The sequence below is a fragment of the Syngnathus typhle genome, linkage group LG5 (genome assembly GCF_033458585.1).
Source record: "Syngnathus typhle isolate RoL2023-S1 ecotype Sweden linkage group LG5, RoL_Styp_1.0, whole genome shotgun sequence".
Taxonomy (NCBI): Eukaryota; Metazoa; Chordata; class Actinopteri; order Syngnathiformes; family Syngnathidae; genus Syngnathus; species Syngnathus typhle.
In genome coordinates this window covers 17110173-17130303 of record NC_083742.1, presented here as the reverse complement: position 1 = coordinate 17130303, position 20131 = coordinate 17110173, and the positions used below count along the sequence as shown (strand labels likewise).

At 44.4% G+C, this 20131-nt stretch overlaps 1 protein-coding gene across 1 annotated transcript in view; it reads right to left on the bottom strand.

Annotated features, from left to right (window-relative positions):
- Positions 1–19699, bottom strand: part of fras1 (Fraser extracellular matrix complex subunit 1) — a 61927-nt gene extending 42228 nt beyond the window's left edge. Inside the window, exons 1-5 of the mRNA XM_061279011.1 lie at positions 19377–19699; positions 17992–18023; positions 834–941; positions 352–444; positions 125–284 (exon numbers count right to left, since the gene is read on the bottom strand). Coding sequence (XP_061134995.1) covers positions 125–284; positions 352–444; positions 834–941; positions 17992–18023; positions 19377–19443 — 460 coding nt within the window. The 5' untranslated portion in view covers positions 19444–19699. The remainder of the gene's footprint in view (positions 1–124; positions 285–351; positions 445–833; positions 942–17991; positions 18024–19376) is intronic.
- Between the last annotated feature and the right edge of the window lie 432 nt (positions 19700–20131).

The following is a 20131-nucleotide window of genomic DNA, read 5'->3' as shown; positions in this document are numbered from 1 at the left end:
AGCTCGCCGCTCGCATATACATACGTCAAGTCTGTTGTTTTGATGGCTTGTGAAGCAAAGACAAAATGCTTTGGGGAAAAAAAGAATGAACGCTGAATTTGTTGAATTTGCCTGCTCAGCTCACCTCCGTCGCCAGCGCACTCGGGACAGCATTCTCCTGCCGGGGTGAAAGGTCGGCGGTCGTCGGGACAAATGAGGGCGGGGCAGCGGCGGGGGCGGCAAGACGCCTCGCCTGCGGAGCACTCGCACAACGTGCACGGCGAGGGGCTCCACTCTGTGTCGTGCTGAGAAAAAAAAGAAACGCACGTCCCAAGGTGCCGACGGAGGTCACGGCGTGTTGGCGGCACGCACTGCGTATGTGAGGCCCTGGTAGCTGCACCCTCCCTCCACGGCGGAGACGCACTCTGGGCAGCATCCCTCGGCGGCAATCCTCAAGCGCTCGCCCTTTCGTGAAACCAAATTGGGGGACCATGATGGCATTTGTTTGGGTGCAAGGCGGCGTCCGGTTGGTTGGTTAGACGGCGATGCGTCAATTCAGCGAAAACACGATTGCGAAAAAATTAGTGATAACTATTTAAACACACTGATCAAAATGTAATGACATGCTATTAGAATATTTTCAGAAAAGATATCTGTACAATTTAAAAACATTTTCCTTTACAGAATGAATAAATGAAGGGTTAGAAAAATGTGATTATGAACTTTAAACTGTCAGCTTAAGTTCTTGAGGACGGACCGTGTCAAGTCTACGTTAAGCTCGTCACTAGGCATCCTTTGTACTTTCAGCATGAATCATTTCTATTTTGGGGGCTGTCCCAAAATGGCCACCGTACCTTTTGAAAGTCGCACTGCGGGTTGGCGCATCGGACGGGCGCACAGATGACCACCTCGTCATGGCATGTGCACTCCCGGCACCCCTGCAGGCGCCACCGCGACTTATCCTGTCGGAAAAGAGAACAAGAGAAGAACGCTCGTTAAAAACGCGGCAGGAAAACGACCCTTTTTTCACTTTTGCTTAGCGGGTGTCCATACGGCTATTTGAATTTTTTTTCCAAAGACTTTAAGGCTACAATGGATATATTACTCTCAAGTGATAAAACCATGAATATTGAAATATATGCTAAATATTTCAAAGAAATGAAGAAAAAGAATGAAAGAAAATGTTTGACGTTAGCATTTGTGTACCTAATCAAGAGGCCATATTGCAATGAAGCAAACAAACCTTTCGTGAAACATAAGCAGAAAAATCATCTGATAGTTATACTTGAAAAACTCAACATTATATAAAAGAAATAAAAGGAGAGCCTGACGCCTTGATGCTGCCACGTAGCGATAGCTCATCAACACTGAGCCCGAGCCGCAAACCTGAACGGTCAATATTCATAAATCACTTTGCAATCTTAAATTTTAATTTTGCCCCCCTCACAACAACCTGATGGTCTGAAAAATGGGCAATAATAATGTCCCGATAATGGGCTCAAATCGACCAACGAGGGAAACATTCGCCGTTTGGATCTTGGCGTGACATGTAACATAGCAGATGTTGACCCCCAAACAGGCATGTCAGCGTGCACAGAAATAGAACATATCACGTGAGCAGGGAAGCCGAGTCTGTCGAGACCGGGTTGCAATCGTAACCGCTCGCTCGCAGTTTTACGCTAAGCGTTTAGCCACGGGTGACATAAGGAGGGGAGGGTTGGGAGCGAGAGCTAAGAAGAAAGGTTAGGATTAAGGATTATTTTTAGCCTACTTGGTTCAATTCAAAAGAATCTCAGGTCCAATTTGATGGTCGACGATTTGGGTTACAATGTCTTCATTTTCATCATCTACAAGAATCGGTGGAATGAAACCTGGACCACGATGCCATCAAAGAGACAGACGGAAGCCGTCGGATTTTATAACGAGGTCCCGAGGTTAATAATAAAATGGCCACCGCTCGCGCCTCAAATGAGCGTTGCAGCTAACGGCGGGTAAACGCTCGAGAAAGTCAATCGGGTCCGAACGCGGCGTTCCGATTGCTTTCCCTGCTGCAAAATGGCGTTGACCCACAAGTTAACCACAAACGCGGAGCAGCGAGCCGCTATTTCTTGACCCGTGGCGAGAGCCGGTGTTAACGGTCATTCGAAGCTTGCGCTCAATTAGATTGTGGCCTCCCGGGACCCGTAGTCGGGTTGCGTTGATTAAACGTCGTCCAGGGTCCGCTTCGTTCCCCCTGTTGGCCCATTCACTTGCAGAAAAGACCAAAATGAAAAAGAATAATCAAGTATATAAAGTAAGTATATAAGTAAAATAAGTATATAAGTAAGTATATATAATTATAGGTATATAAGTAAAATTAACAATAATACATTTCAAAATGCTTCCATTCCACTTCCTGCCTCTGGCAACCCGTCTGGGCTGGATAGATGGTAGAAAGCGTCAACATCAAGACTCGAGATCATCCGAGCGTGGCTGGAGGTCATCCTCCAAGGAGAACCAAAAAGCAGAAAAAGTTCCCGCCCCATAAATAGACTTGAAAAGCGAGATGATTAATTCAGACACTATCGTGGAGAAACTTCTGCTGGCGTGGTCCGACCAAGTGTATTAATACCGGCGCTCTTCACTGGGAGCCACGCTAACCCATTTAACAAGACACAAATAGACACGCGAGACAAGCCCGCTCAAAGGGACGTTTGGGGCGATGACTCCGCATCGTCGATACAAATAGCTAAGCCACCTACCGAGGTCACCTGAAAACAGAGTCCGAAAAAACAGAAAGGACCTGCACCAGATCCAAGAGGAAGAAGCACTGCTCAGATAAATCTCAAGTCAAACACATTGGAGAAAATCAAGGAATGACAGATGGAATTTAATGTCGGATGGCTCCTCGGTGCCAAAATACATTTGGAGCCATTTTGCTAAGATGATGTCGTGTTTGGACTAGCTTGGGGCTCGCCTCTCCGAAAACGTGCCGGCTCGCTCCGCAGGGCGACTCATCTGACAACCAGCTGCTAGCGTTTAGCTTTTAGGGCTAACAAAACAAAGGCTTCATAATTCATTTGCACGGGGAGCCTTTCAAGTGACTTTTTTTTTTCTCTGGCGGCACACGTTGCGTTCAAGGGGGCCTTGGCGTCCCCCCCAGCTTTTTAATAATGCACAGCCCTGCTGTTGCTGCCGCCGCTGATGGGTCGTGTGAGGCGGCGCATTCAACGATGCCATCCTTCCTTCAAGCACCACTCAACGTAATTGACTTCCCTTCTGGAACGATTCCCAACCAATCATTTCCTTTGTCGAATCTAAAGATCCCGCCTCCCCAAGTGGGCGGGGCTTCTCACTTCAGACCACCTCTTCCTAAAACACTATTTAAATACTCCCGGGGCATGTTTTTATAGCACTTTGTGAATTGCTGTAATGACTAACAGATCCCTGTAGATGGCACTGTTCAGTTTCTTTGAAACTGAGATTTGAGTAGAAGATCCAAGTTTAGGGGGTGAATCTTGGTGATTATCATGTATGAGATTCTTCATAAGAGAGCGGGAAAAGGATTAAATACACATATTGACATGGGGACATTTAAAGATGGACGTGCAGGCGCAGGCTCACACATTAAAGACGACGCGTCCCTCCTCAGGCTCGACTTATGTTTCAACGCGTTTGTGATGACGAGCCAAAATGCATCAACGCATCCGGAGCAGCTCGACATTTAACTCGAGTAGCGCTCAAAGACGACCCCGGCTGAGACAGGATGGGCTCGGAACGCGCCGACTCTGCTAAGATGCAGAAGCGTGCAAGATGATAATCACAATTATGCTCATCAATTTTGTCATTACTCACATTTATTAAGAAAAACATTTGCATGCCTCAATTTTTCAGTAAACATTTGGGGGTGGGCGATTTTTACGAGCGGACAGACAGCTTTAATTGTTATGTTAATTGTTCAATGGAATGCAAGTCACTTTCGTTTTTTTAACGTTTCCAACCATTCAAATGTAGAAACAAGTCCACCATTTTAATATTGAGTGACAAGTATTGATTTCAATTTTTTATTTTGTTTAAACTGTGTGCGCACGTGTGTGCGTGCACTTGCACAACGCTATGGTAACGCAACACCAGTGCCAGTGAGCTTGCAGTAAATCAGACAAGTGCTGAGTGAGGAAACAATGAGAACGAGGAAGGACTTTTTTTTTTTTTTTCAAGGCAGGAACAAATGAGAATGCATTAGTGTCCACCAAGAAAGGCGTGGAGGTGCGTGTGTGTGGTGGGGCTTCTAATGACCTCCGGCACAAGTGCGATGAGGTTGTGCAAAAGAACAGAAGTGGACTTTGCTGATCCTACTTCTCTTAAACCTCCCCACTGCCAAAAGGGTCAAATACCTCACTTGCCTATTTTGGATCGGCACCTTTCACGCAGAACTTATGACAACTTTTGACTCTGGCCAACATGTCGTTCCGCTCGGGTGCAACCTTTGCCCTCTTCAGCTCTCTATAAAATATGTCCAGTAGCGCTTCAGCATCTCTTGCTGCGCGGCCAGTCATTGCTCCTGTGACCCTATGACAGCAGCGTCCATATTTAGTGACGCCCCGCTAACCGCGCCGGACTATTTGAGCAGCAAGAAACAGCTGCAAGCGCCGCCGGCAGCTATTTTCGAATGGAATATGAAGGCAGCAATGTGGAGGCAGAAGTCAATTGTAAACATTTTTGACAACTCGATACTCCACATGACTATTTGTGGACCCCATGCAGGAAATTGCTTTTTTTTTTTAGCACCGGAAAAAGCGTGAACATGAGACGACGCCACGGCGAAATCAGAAACTCCAAGCAGGGACTGCGGAGTGCGATGTCCAGAGTTAGCGCACAACAACCCTGTTTTCTCGCTAGCTGTGATTTCTCGCAACCACCAATGATCAACGTGACCCCGTTTTCTTGAGGAGGCGAGCGAACGCGTAATTCAGAAAAAAAAACGTGTTGGTATTCCTTATGCCTATTCAGTCAGACATTTGATGCCAGGTGAAACTGAGGGCAAGATGCAACCAAGCAGAGACTGCGGCACATTTGCATCCGTCGTTATTTTCCAGCCGCTTTGAGCGTAAACGTCATCTTTCAACATGGCTACTCCTGGTCTTATCAAACAGAGTCCTGTTGCCACGGCGACAACACAACACATCAGCCGAGAGACTTGGTTGAGCCCCCGCCGGCTACTAAGTGTGCCAGTTATGTTAAATATGTAAACAAGCTGGGTTGTTTGGCACTCTGCGAAAATCAATCGAGTGCACCAAACATCCCACGCGCCCGCACCCACACAACGGTTATCAGAATTTGATCGAAATTGGCATCAGCCTCAAAAAAATCCATTCCGCCCGAGCTCGAGTTATTTGGTTTGTTTTGGTGAACGTCGGTTATGACAACAAGGCTCGTTTCTCTACGACAACTTGTATTGTTTGTTAGCGTTATGCGGAAGAAAGTCGGCCTCTTCACTAGCTGACAAAGTGCTGCTTGTTGTGAAATAGCCCAAACAAAATTCTTCCTCAAGATTCTCATCAAGCTTGGGCTCTTTGATGAAAAACACCATGGTGTGTCTTTTAAGTCCTGTGGGGAATAACTTGAGCCCGTAAACGAAGGCGACGGCCTCGCAACCGAGGAGATGAAAGCGGGAAAATCCGGCGAGTTCACGTGGGAAGCGTTTGAACATCCGCTGCCGCTTTTGAAAACCAGGGATGAAGGATAACACGGCGGCAGGAAAGGGGGTGGGCGGGGGGCACTTTGTGTGTTAGTGCCACTTGGGCTGCCACCGCTCATGGTCGCTTTGCTTATTACCTGCAGCAGCTCGGCGAGGCGGCAAATAAACTGAGCAAAAGACGCAAAGTCACGTGAAACCGTTTGCGATTCGGTGCTGTGCCAACATGGCCGCCGCCGGTTGAGTCGACTTGACTCGTCATGTCCGATGCGGTTGTCGTGCTCTGTTTTGACAGCTTTTTCAAACACATTTCAAAATTTCTTTAGCATGAAGAAACTGCACTGCAGCTCGTACGAGTTTGAACGTCCTCCTTTGCTTACAAGTAAGGCGGCAACTTGTTTATGGTTAAGTGTCGTCAACTGGAATGGTGCGTCATTATTTTTTGTCTCTTCCCGTTTGAACATCTAATGCAGCCCGTTAAAGCAATGGAGGTGAAATGTCCTTTTTTTTTACCCCAAAACATGACTTTTTTTCGGTAAAATATTGCACTAATAACTTTGCTTTCACCAGAGCCCATTTTTGAAAATCTTTTTTTACAATGTAGCCGACGCTTAACTTATCTCATAAAATGTTGCCCTCTACTGGAATGGAGGATAATCACTTTGTTTACTGCATCCTGTCTAAGCAACAAACGCATTTCGAGAGTCCACTTTTTTTAGACGTTACCTTTATTAGTGAGTAGGACAATCAGAATACAGTTTACGGACATTTGCATTTTTCTGGTAAAAATGTTGAAAGAAAGAAAGACTCCCCCACACAAGAACCTAATCCGTCAAGATCAGAAAACACGGCCTTCCTCCTCCCTCTGTGTCCTCGGTCACGCTTCAAAAAATCCCAAAGTTCACCTGTTCTACCGGCGCCGCCTTTTGTTGTATGCGGGGGGAGCCACCCCGGCAGAGGTCAACTTGCCTTTTATAGCAGCTTGGAATTCTAAGCGCGCACGTTTTCATTTCTGTCGGGCAGAACCTTGCGCGAGAACTGCGAGTCGCGAACCCCCCTCAAATTAGAGAGTCAGAGTCCGCTTTATTGTCAATTCCTTCATGCAAAGACGCACAAAGAAATCGAAATTACGTTTCCTCCATCCCACGGTGACGAGACAGAGTACACGAGTAACATACAAGTAAACAACGGGGGAGAGAGTTCAGGACCCCAACAGCCTGGAGATCACAAACTTCGCCAGAGGCGAGCAGTGCTTGCATGCCACCACAGAGTCCCGGCACCATTCGTCACGGATGTAGACGCACATTCCACCTCCTCACGACGTTCCCCCTCGTACAATGGCCCAATTGCACGCCAGCCGCTCCAGATGCACAGCAGTTAGGCACTGTCCGGTTCGTAGATCTCAGCAGGCATGTTGATGTCCAGCGATCGAACGTTCGCCAGAAGAATGGAAGGCACAGGTTGGCCGCCAGCCTGGCCCGGACGCCCCCGCTCTCGCCCCTCTTCAGCCTCCTCGGACACCGCTTCCGACGCTTCAGGACGGAGCAGACCGAGCGCCTTTAATGTCCCCGCTTCAAAGTCCAGATCGCCACAAAACTCGCTTTCGCCGATGTCGAGCAGAACCAGCCCGCTTTACTTGTAGCACAACCCGGTACGACGAGACGAACACACAAAACTGTCGGACAAACCCACATTAAATGACAAAACAAAACACCGTTCGGGACAGAGAGAGGCCGCTGCGTGTGCACGCGCCGCCATCTTACTTAGCCGCGTTTGCTAACACTAATGACGGCTAAGCTGCACAAAGGTCAGCCACCAAGAGATGTAACACACTATCATGAAAAGATACTCAAGATCAAATGGCTATGATTAATAAAAACAAAAACGAGAAACTCCAAAGAACACGTGACGCTAAAACGTTGCTTGCAAATTACTTTTGGCGAGCCGCCCAACGGTGGCAGGATCTGAAGGACGTTTCATACAAATTCAAGGCTTTCAAAGTTCTCAAACTTCTCTCAAAAGTCCCACGCGAGCCGCGCCGATCGTCTCTCCCACTTTTTACTTTTTCTCAAAGTAAAAAAAAAAAAACTTTTCTCTTTCATCTTTTCTTCCCTCATTTGCACTTTTTTTATTTATTTCTTTTTTTTTTTTAAGAGCCCGAAGCGATTTTTGGGGTGGAGGAGCAGCATCTGAAATCCCAAGTGCGGCGTCGGTTGCTAGGGAAACAAGGGCCGATTCCCCGCATCTTGAAATCACCTCATTTCATTTTATTAGGCACTCCTGAATAATCGAACGCATCCAAGACGTGAGCTGCTTGTAAAATGTACACACACATACAAGCGCACACACGCCAGAAAGGCTGAAGGTCCGCGTTAGACCGTAATGACAAGTCACCTTGCTTTTAACGGCGCTTCACCTGGCTAATTACAGTGGAGCCCACCTGAGAGGAGACGGGCTCCAGATGTTACACGCACATGCACGCACACATGTGTGATAGTACTTAAAATAGTTACTTATTTGTATTTAATTTTTTCGTTCCGTTAACCAGACTTGAGAAAAGTAAATAGAAAATATCAATTCTTTCACATTTACTCTAAATTTAGAAAAAACAAATCCTCAGTGGAACAACAAAACACAAGAACACCGTTTTTCCTTTTTTGTGTAAGCTGAGAAATATTTAGGAAAAATGCAAACTATAGGAATAAATTACTGGTGAACACTGGAGAAACGCTTCAAACCGAACAGTGACAAAATAATAAAGAAATATAATAAAGAAAAGCAAATATTAAAAGACAAATGTCATGAAAGCCAATAATTTAATGCCAGAAAGAATGATGCGATCTGAACCCAAAACATGATTCTATTTTTTGGGTAGATATCTGTATATTTTGTTGCATGTCTATTTGATGGCTTTTACATTACTTTACATATGTACATTTGAAATAAACTCAGCAAATAGAAACACAAATACAAAAATAAAAAAAGAACGAACCTTGTGAGATTTTGTTCCTGATATTCTGACCTTGGGCCTTCCTTAGGCCGACCCCTGCTCCAAATGAGCAGGCCAAAAGTTGTGGACATTGTGAGACTTTTCTGTTCTGCCAACCACCAAAACGTTCGTCCGGAAGACGCCCGGCTGCATGTCAGGACGCGTATGAGCAACGCATGCTTTATTCATCGCTGCTGTATTAGCGACAACGCAAGGCTCTTTCTGGAAACCTCGGGAGACTGGTGAAGCAAGAGACCGGAAAAAAAAAAAAAAAAAAAACACTCGCGTGAACACGATCGTGACGACGTGTCTTCGCTTTGCATGACAACAAAAACAACTTTTCCGTGACGGCTGTCAACAGCTTCACATTTCGGCCCTCAAAAATGCTAAAAGAAGTTAGCGTCTCAAAAAGGTCCTGCTGGATGAACGGAAAGTTTTGCAAAATATTAACTGTTATTTGGATGTAGGCATCAAAGACATTTGAGTCATCGCTGAACCAAAATAGGTGATTTTGTTAACGTGTTTGGCAAGTCAAATCGTCAACGAGTAACCCAAACAAAAGAATTTGATGAAATTTGGCGTTAACGCAAGAAAGGTGATTTACAAAACATCAAAGATCGATTTCAGTCACCGGCGAAGCAAACAGATGGGTTTGTAAACATCAAATTGGAGGCCTCAGCAGTGAAAGGAACAAATCAATTAGGGTGTTGAAAATATCACAAACAATCTAAAGGTAAATGCTAAATAACGTACATATTTTCCCAAACAAACACAATTTAGTCGTCACCCGACCAAACCAGTTGTGTTTTCCGAAATCTCGAAGACAACTAAACCCTTATCAATCTGTTTTTGAAAACATCAAAGATTATTTGAGTCGACATTAAAGCTCTTCCTACATTTCCAAGACAATTGAGTCATCATGAAACAGGAGAAATAGGATCCCCTTTGCCTCACATCAAAGACATTTTAGCTGTCGTTGAACTTAACGTACGTGTTTTTGTGAACATCAAAGAGACTTTGAAATCCTTAACGAGCACCGCAGGTTAGCCCTGACCAGATCAATAGCAAACAGCTCGCCATTGACATTTGACAGCGTTGTTGTGGTAACGAAGCATTGCGGGGGGTTGTAATTGGACAACCGGATTGATACAACGCGAGTCACCGTTAGCATTGTTAGCGGCATCGCTGACGTGAGCGCTAACGTAGATGTTTTGATTTGGACGCGCACACACGCACGGGGCACACTCGGGACATTCATTTCACGCTCTAGCTGCGAGACAAATGGCAGCACCCCTGCCTGAGAGAGTAAACTGCTTATCATCAACCTGTTGGCTTATAAATATGAAGTGCTAAATGTCACACACACAAAATTACACTTTTAAAAGTGGAGGTGTTTTGTTTGTGTTTCATATTTTATATATCATACAGAGCATGGAGAAATGAATGTATGTCAAATGTATTGGCACCTTAACCCTTGTTGGAAAATAATCAAGACTTGAAACAATCGATTCATACCCTAACGTTGTCTTGAAGCTCAAACATAAAACCCGAGCCCTGTCTAAGACACAAACGTGTCAAACTTGTAACCCTAATCTGAAATCGAGCTTTCTATTCAGGAACTCAATTAAAACCCCACTCTTGAAACCCTATGACAAACTCAAAACACTAACTCTTGATTGAAACTGTAACCACAAGCTTAAAACCGTATTTTGCACCCCTAAATTCAAATCCTTGATTTGAAAGCATCATCGCGTGTTAAAACCCTAATCTGAACCGCCTTTTGAAAACGTTTTGCGTGAAATGCCTCCATCCATCCATCCATCCATCCATCCATCCATCCATCCATTTTCTGTACCGCTTAGTCCCCATGGGCGTGGTGGAGCCTATCCCAGCCATCATCGGCCAGTAGGCGGGGGACACCCTGAACCGGTTGCCAGCCAATCGCAGGGCACACAGAGACAAGCAACCATTTGCACTCGCACTCACACCTAGGGACAATTTGGAATCTTCAATCGGCCTACCAAGCATGTTTTGGGGATGTGCCCGGAGAAAACCCACGCGGGCCCGGGGAGAACATGCAAACTCCACACAGGGAGGGCCGGAGGTGGAATCCAACCCGCACCCTCCTAACTGTGAGGCGGACGTGCTACCCAGTGCGCCACCGAGTTTGAAATGCCTTCAAATCCTAATTTGAAGGACTGAGCCCGGCTAGTAACCCAACTTGGAAATTTGGCGCATGAGCAGTGCAGCTGAGCCAGGCGGCAGTTTGTTGCCGTGGCGACGTGCACGTCGACACACTGAGGGTGTTGTTCCGCTGGCCGCACAAGTCGACCCAGTCGCCAAAGGTTCTTTTCTCGGGTCTGACCCGACAACTGCACCGACACCACCGCAAGCACAAATGCGACAAAAAAAAAAACTGCTTTGAACACTTTTGTGGTAGGATTTCGAATGTGAGTTCCAACTCGTAATTTAAATCTTAATTAACCTTGTGTTGTAACTTGCCATCACTAACCCAACCTTGAAAACCTATTTCGAAACCCAAACGCCGTCTCAAAACCGCAACCTAGACTTGAAGGCTTATGTTTAAACAACCTTTTCAATCTAAGTCTGGTAATGTTTATAATCCATGAAAAATGTAGACCATTCTAAAATTAGTTTTTGTCAAAAGACATGACCACCTGTCTGCTACTTCTTTTTTTAGATTTATCCCGGCGGGGAGGCAAGCTTGGAGAAAAAGCAGTGCGAGACGTAGCCTGCGGGCACCGACCAAGAAGAAGACGGCCACATGGAGCAAGGCAAACTAAACCAAGACCTGCAGGGTTGGGGGGGGAGGCGCCTCGGGCTGCCATTCCCAGATAAGACGCTTGAGTGGTGTGAATGAAGTGGGACACACAAAATGGCCTGCAGGATGAGGACATGGGAAGGAGGGGGGTTGTTTATGCACCTTCAGGTTGGGCGCTTGCCAAAGGACGCTTCAACGGGGACCTCTGAATGGAGGCGGAATGGCAGGGGGGATTAGTTCCAGTCCAGGGAGCATCGGCATGATGGTGGGCCTCCCAGACATCCGCCACAGCAGGCCGGGTTTTTTTGCAAAAAGTGTCGTGTCGGGCACCTGTGATTGCCTCCTTTCAACGCTGAAAAAGGAAAGACTTGCTGGAACGCCTAAACAGCTGAACTTGAGTTTGCGTCAATCAATGGGGTGCTGGTGCTGACTCCCATCTAACAAGATTTGTCAACGCAGCCATAGCCCCGTTTGAAACAAAATAACTGGAAGTGTAACTCAGTCACCGACAAAGCAAAGAGTAACGAAAAGAAAACCATTGCTTGGTTACTCAGTTTCCATCACCAAGTTACTTTTTCTTAAACAATTGTCAAGAAAATGCTGCTAAAACAACTCGGATAAATGTATTTGAATAAAAAATAAATTAAAAAAATGAAAAACTAGAAAAGGAATACGAGTGAATAATTCAGAATTGAAATTTATTTTACAATTAAACAAGATTGTCAATAGTATTTTTATTTAAAACTAATATTTTAAACTATTTTGTAATATCTTGAAATATTTTTGGATTTGATATTTAACATTTTGGACTATTTTTAAAATATGTTTTTAATATTAACAAATTTGAAAAGGTATATTTCCTAGACAAACTTGCTATATTTTTAATATTTACATATCTTAAATTTGCGTGGATTGAGGTTATTATTATACAATTATTTGAGCTTCTAATTAAAATATTTTTAAATGTTCAATTGACACTCATTTTGACAACAAATGACCTTTGGAATTCTTTATATTATACTTTTATATTCTTATAGTATTTATACATTATATTTATATTATCGGCCTTATGTAAAACACTCACAATGGTGGTGTTTATCTCTAAACCACACCGTAGACGAGGAGGGAACAAACCTTGCGAGATTGGAAGCGATGGGAATGTTGGGCGAGCTTTAAAAGCATTTTGAAAAAGAGAGCAGCGTTTCACAACCTCGAGACGCTTAATAATTCACATGTGGCGATTCGCTGGTCCCCAGATGATCCATTTGTGCGCGTGTGCACACATTTGTGTGTCCTGCATCACTTTCATTTTTTGGTGATGGGTCATCACAAACTAGCTCTAAAGCAGCACACTGCAGGAAGTGTCGTCTTGCAAGTGTATACTTCAAAAGAATACTACTGCCTTTGAGATATAAGTTCAATTAGTTTATGTCAGACTACTTATTCCAAAGTATGAAAATGGCATTCTTCCATCTCTGCACTGCTCCAAATTTTTTGTAATGCATTTGTTAAGATGGAAGCCTCTTTTTGCAGGATTTTTAGCTGATGTGTGGACCTTGGCTACTTGGTGACAGTATAATACAGACATGTACGCAAAGGGGGAATTGTAAACGGCGCTAGTATAGGTAGGTGGTTAAAAAAAACAATTAATGTCTGAGTAGTGTTAAATTGTTCATTATCGGTCGCTTTAAATATTATTAAACCGTAGCATCGATGTTAGTTTTACTAGCCGTATACGGAGTTTTGCAATGTTTGCTAGCATTAAGCCAGTGCTTCTCAATTATTTTCTGTTACGCCCCCCCCTAGCAAGAAGAAAACTATTCGCGCCCCCCCTCCCCACCGTGACTATCCTAACTTGTCTTGTAAATCGTAAAATGTTGCACTGTCGCAAACGTGACAGAAGTAACAATGAGAGCGCCACTGCCCCCTGCTGTAGTAAACGCGCAATTACACTTTATTCTAGTACTGCCAAAAAAAAAAGCCTGTTCCCCAAGGTCACACGCGCCCCCCCAGGAATAGCACCGCGCCCCCCAAGGGGGGCGCGCCCCACTATTTGAGAAGCACTGCATTAAGCTAGCTAAACTGATGTTTTTAAGGCACAAAATGATACATTTACAACGTATTTCAATGTATTTGCTTACAAGCCAAAAGAAAATTCTTATTAATGTTCCGCGTTTGTTACGGATGTAGTTTTTTATTTTTTTATTTTACTGTGGTATCATTTCATTATGGATATTAAAATGCTTTCTGCACAAGTTTCGATATGATTTTTGGCCCAAGCAATCTAGAGCAGTGGTCCCCAACCTTTTTTGCTCCACGGATCGGTTAGGTGTCAAAAATATTTTTGCGGGCCGGCCTTTATAACAAATATAACAAACAAATACAGACCACATAAACATAAAACTCACCTTTATGTTGAATTAGTGGAAGCTTGTTTCTCAGAAATCTTCAACATTAAAAGGTTTCTTCGCCGTAGCAATACGGTTAGCAACTAAGAACGATGCTTAGTGCAGTGGTTCCCAACCTTTTTCGCGCCACGGACAGGTTACGTGTCAGAAATATTTTTCGGACCGGCCTTTATAACAATTATAACAAACAAATATAAACCACATAAGAATAAAACTCACCTTTACGTTGAATTAGTGGAAGCTTGTTTCTTAGAAATCTTTACCAATAGTAAAAGGTTTCTTCGCCTTAGCAATACGGTTAGCCACTAAGAACGATGCTCTTAGAGCACTCCCATTTGTTGATGTGGTGGCCTTCAGTAATTGCTTCTGTCCTTCTTGTCCACTTTTTTTTCTTTCAAAAATTCCCAATTTTTTTTTTCCAAAATTACAATTTAATGCAGGATGCTTGGTCATCATGTGCTGAAGCAGTTTTGAAGGCTTCATTGCCTCGTTAGCTAGCCTGTCGCCACATAGTCACCTGTGGCGATAAATCCATATTTTAAGTAGGACTCCAGAAATTTTCTTTTAAACGCAGCTTTCCGTTACTTACGAATCGTAGCCTCTTCTTCTTCCGTCTCTTCGTTGGGCTTTTTTCCCTTTCCGAAGAAGCTTGTCACACATCTCTGTTTCTGGCTCATTTTGTCTAGCTTCGCGGGCTCGACCGGGGTGACACGTCACGTGACCGGGACCAGCGTCACGAGACACAGATGCACCGACGGATGTAATTAGGAGAGAATCGCCAAATGTTTTATATTTTCAAAATAAAATCTGACTCATTTTTGCTAGCTTTACGGGCTCGACTGGGGAAACATGTCACGTGACCGGGACGACCGTCTTGACCTGAATTAATTGAGATATATATATATATCAATTAATTCAAAATAAATAAATAAAAAGAAATATATATATATTTATATATTTATTTATTTATTTTGTCTGTGCAGCTTGGCAGACACACGGACCGGTATCGGTCCGCGGCTCGGTGGTTGGGGACCTCTGATCTAGAGCACATCAAATAAGATAGTCAACCAATCAATGTCATTAAATTAGCATCCAAAGTGGATTCTCATCAAATCCGCCCGGAATTGCTAATCTGACTCAAGAGGAGCACTTTTGACTTTGTGGGTTCTCTTCCGACTGGTTTTCCCACAGACTTCGTTCGTCTTCTCCCACACGCCTGACAAATTTCGCGTTGCTACCTGACATGATTGGTCAAGAACTGACCTTGTGTAGTACGTTTACTGAATTTGGACCCTATTCTCCACCCATAACCAAAACTCATTTGCAAAGTTGTCCATCTGTCTGGTCTACGTGCTTCATATTTGGTAGAAATCCGACATAAATCTCTAAAATGGCTTTTTGGCGATGGATTATTGTGACTTTTTTGTGATTGTACTCGTGAAAGACTTGTACCACAGACTTTGCAGTAAGTAGGAAATGGAAAAAAACACATAAGTGTTGATCAATCAATACGCTCAATCCGATAATGTGACACTTTTACATGGTGACGGGAGAAGTAACGACACGCGACGCTGTGCCTGACTCCGACACAGAGGAAAATAGAAAATATGCTCGTAAAAGCCCCACTCATACTTTAATGGCGGCACGGCGTCCGTCGCTTCATCACTTTTTACAGCCGCCACATTGTAAATGTTGCACGCATGCACTATTGGGATGCCTGCGCGCAAACTAAATAAATAAACAAATACTCGCGACTGCAAAGTCACCTGGACTCTTAGCCATCCTCAAGGTCGTTGGATGCTTCTCAGCGTTGGACTTTTCTGTTTGTCGCCTTCTGGTTACGTCTCAACATTACGAATGGATTGGACCATTTTGACTTGGGGGTGAAACTAAATTCCTCCATTGGCATCTGGTAAACTTTGAGTAATCCTGCTACCTTGCTATCAAAAGTAAACCTAAAGTTTCAATGGTTCCGACATTTCATCAGGAACTATCTGCCAACGGTAATGGCTCTTAAATGCGTTGACCTTTTTTTTTTTGTAACCTTACCGAATGTTCCGCAGTGTAACAGAACAGTCGTGCTTTCTGTTACGGAACGTTACGCTAGGTTACCTCACATGATAAAATAGAAATTAACATAACTCATCGCGACTTGACGAAACGTATCGTGTGTCGTCATGCTAACATGTTTGTGACACTTCCTTACTTAAAACATTGCGTGTCTGCATTAGCCACTCCAGCTGCGTTAGCCGCGTTAGCAGCTCCAGCAGCCTAGCTCCATGTCCAAATATAATCGCCAACCCTCCAGGCAGGAATTCCTGGCATTGCAAGTCCACGCTCCCATTGCAGCATTCAAACGGAGGCCGCGAAAGTGAAGCTGCGGCTGCAAGATGCGTCATAATTATGGCAATTTCCGTTAGTGATGACATTCCTCGTTAAATGTTAGCATTATGCTAGTGGACGTTGATTATTATGAGACTTGGTTGAGCTCTGTGTGGTGACCCTGTCCTGGCTGTCCTTCCATTTTAATCATCCACTATGTCCTACCGTTTTTCTTTTTTTTTTTTAAATGCACTCTAAGACCCTGGAAAGTAAATGACACATCACAAAGAAGAGTGTTGTCGACGTTTTGTAACAAAGTTTCTCATGTGCTAAACTGACTGTCACTATTTGGATCTTGTCCATCTCCATAATTCAGCACGACTTAGTTGTCAGTCTTTTGCACCATTTACCTGCCGGAGTTTCAAAACAAACTGCATTCACTTCACACGGTCTCGAAAGAAAACGCCACAAATGAGCCGGCAGTTTCAGTTTATGAACTTCTGAGAACCCGCCTCGGCTTCCATCGGCATTTCTTGAGAAGCGGCTGACATTTTGTGCAAATGTCAGCGGAATCCATCTGAATGCGAAGTACTGACTCTTCGGAACATCTGATTTCCTCCTTTCAATATTCCACACCAACCTGTGATGTTCTCATACTTTCATCTCCATTTTTTTTGTACCCATCCGCACTTTTAGGACTGCCGCAAGGGGGGTCTTTGAAGTCTAGAATGGCCTTTTGGACCATGTTGGGACATGCTGGGACATCCCAACCACATCCCTTCAACAACCCCCCCAAACTAAAAAAAAAAAACGCTTCCTTTACGAAAAGCATTGACTGAACATGTTGGCCGCAACAAATGATCCCCTTGAGTCCCCGCGTCGGGAAGCATCCAGTCACAGGTATGTCATGTCCTGCTGTTTCCGCCTTTAATTACACTGCAAAGGAGGGGGCTGCAAAAAAGGGGCGGGGCTGCCACAACCCCCCCTCCCTCGTAAGAACTCTTTTACTCTCAGATTTATAGTTGTTTTGCAAGACACAAGTGCAAATTAGACTGCTGTTTCCAAAATTACAAGCTCTAAAAGACCCCCCCCCCCCCGAAAAAACATAATGCTGACTCATCAACATGTCAAACGTCAGGGATTGACAATGAGCAACATTTCAACCAACAAAATCGTCATTACGATTAATGTCAGATCAGACACTTGTTCAAAAATCAAATGACATCATGTTAGATTTTTAATCCAAATCAAATCATTCTCCATTTTATCTTTTTTATTTCAACTTCAGACGCAACAAGTTACTTTATAATCACAAAATAATGATCCATAGTCTTTTTGATTCATGATTCATAGTCTTCAGCGGGCCACTTATGATTGATTTCTTGACACAATGCTTCGGGTCAGTTTAAATTTAGGAATTTGGTCCATATATAAAGGCGCACCGGACTATAAGGCGCACTGTCGGCTTTTGAGAAAATTTTAGGTGCGCTTTATAGTCCGGAAAATACGGTAAATCTCACTCAGAATAAAATCCCATCACGTCAAATCAATAAAGATAACTACGTTCGAGCAGCTCAAACATCAGAACAGCAAGTAAGGCTGTGTAAATGTCTCTGTGTGTGTGTGTGTGGTGTATGCATTATAAATGGCACTTGTCCAATGAGCTCATTGAGTACGCTCGTCTACTTCCTGATCCCGTATTAAGTCGCAGCCCCTTCATGAATAATGCATGAGCAGCGAAACCATCAGCGTTTCTGTTTAATCATCGAAAATATTCTCCTCTCAATTCCGGCCGGCTGACGCGTCGGGAAAATAAGGAAGAGGAGGATGGACTTACCGCGTGGACGACTCCCTCGAAGACGCACGCTCCTACACGCACACAAGCAAAGGGAAAGAAATGTTAGCATCGATGCACATCTGGGTCATGTTTCCACACGCGGGGATTACGGATATGTTGGATTGGGATTATCACACAGGTCAAATTTACTGGACACCGAAGGGAGTTCACTGTATCGTCACGGCCCGCCTGTCACACTCCTTCACACACCTGCACGCCATTTTTTTACCTTTTGAGTCCAACAGGAGTACAAAATGAGATTTGACAGAGATGGAAGAGTCTGTTCAAAAGAGATTGCACACGGTCCATTTTAACGTGCTCACTGCAATCGAGATCAGATCTGGATTACCCAAGTTTTGACAAAGCCTTCCAGCATCCTAATTGTAAACACACGTTGCAGTAGTATTTGCGTGAACAGAATCTTGCGTTTGGGTTCAAACGCGCAATCCGAATCTCTTCATCAAATCTGGATTGAATTCGGTTTCACTTTACAGCAACTGAGCAAATGGGATTGGTGGTATTTCAGTTATACTCACACCTAATTTGAAATCTGGACCCGATCTGGATTGAATTAGGTTTGACAAATCTGTAATGCAGCATTGATATTCGGACGAGATCTGGCAGTGGTGTGTGATTATCAAGTGATGCTAACCACTTTTATTATTATCGATGTTCGATTCGGATTGGTGCTAACCTCACCTTCGCGTGGAACATTTTTGGTCTCATCCTTGTGTACTTTCCTTCAGCCTCAAAAGTTTGCATCAGTTTATGCGGTTACGCATGACCAGGATCCAATTTATGAAACGAAAAATCACCTCGCTCATGAAAAAATACGTAATCTGAATATAGCCACAATTTCTGTGAGAACAAGTGTACAGTAAACCATGTTAGAAAACGGCCCGAGCTTTATTGCAGCCATTAATTTGAGAAAATTGTCCTCTGACAAAAGATGGAACTCACAGACTCAATTAATTGTTCTTTCTTAGACAAGTAGGCAGGTGTAAAGTTGGCCTCAGTTTCATTATTTCCTTTGCGCAAAATGTTTGCATAATTAAAAATACTAGTAATACTGGTATTCCCAATTGTTGTTTTTGTCCATTTCTTTTCCCAATTACTTTACATGCAGCTATCTTGCAGCCAAAGTGCACAAAAACCTTCTCCCTAAAACATTCCCCAGTATGCATTCATCTACAAGTCAGCACAAATGAGCGCAATCACTTGTCCCCCTTATACGAGCAAGCAGGTGTAAAGTTAGCGAATGACCTCCCCCAGGGTGAAGCAAAACGCCGGAAAAGTCTCCCCGAGAGAGAGCGAGGGGGGGGGGGGGGTGCCCCGATCAACCCTGACCCACTTCACGAACGCCAACTGCGGACAAAAATACCCACCGTGTGTCACCCAAGGGGCGGCCAGGGCTGCGGCCAGGGCGCCCAGCACCATCCAGCGAGCCGCCATGGTCGCGGCTCAACCGATTTGTAATCCAAACGCAGTCCCGGTAGTTGTTCTGCAGCTCTATGGTGCTGCTATGCCAGTTAAAAGGGTCTCACGGGGCTTGTTTCCACCGCTGCACCAGCGCGCACGCTCGTCCCCAAAAAGGAGCGGAGAAAAACAAAACAAAAAACAAAGTGTCCCCTTGGGTAGGTTGCAGAATATTTCCCCCGAGCGCAGCGTCGGCGCTTCGGCCAGGAAGACTGGCGAGGTCCGGGGGAGTCTGGAAGTGGCGAAGTGCAGCTCCGCCCCTCCCTTACACGCACTCCAGGGGGGAGAAAAAATGTGGAGCTCATGCACATGACGAGGTGGCTGCATCGTCCTGCAAACATGCAGGTCCTCCTCCTCCTGTTGGTCGCACCTCCTCCTGGGAATTCCTCCCCCAAGGACGCACACTGCACTCGAGGTTGGAATTGCCGCTTTATTACTAGTTGTGGCGAGTTACTTACTAAGTGAGCAATTAAACACTCACCGGTCATTTTTTTAGGGACAACCTGCTGCTGCACACGATCATGAAGACTGGATCAACATTGCAATGATGCCCCATGAAAACTTAATTGAAAAAAAATGATGCGCTCAAAATATTTTGCTTTTTAACAAACAATCCCCCGAATAAAAGTGAAGAAAAAAAACTTGGTCACTTGACTTGCTCACA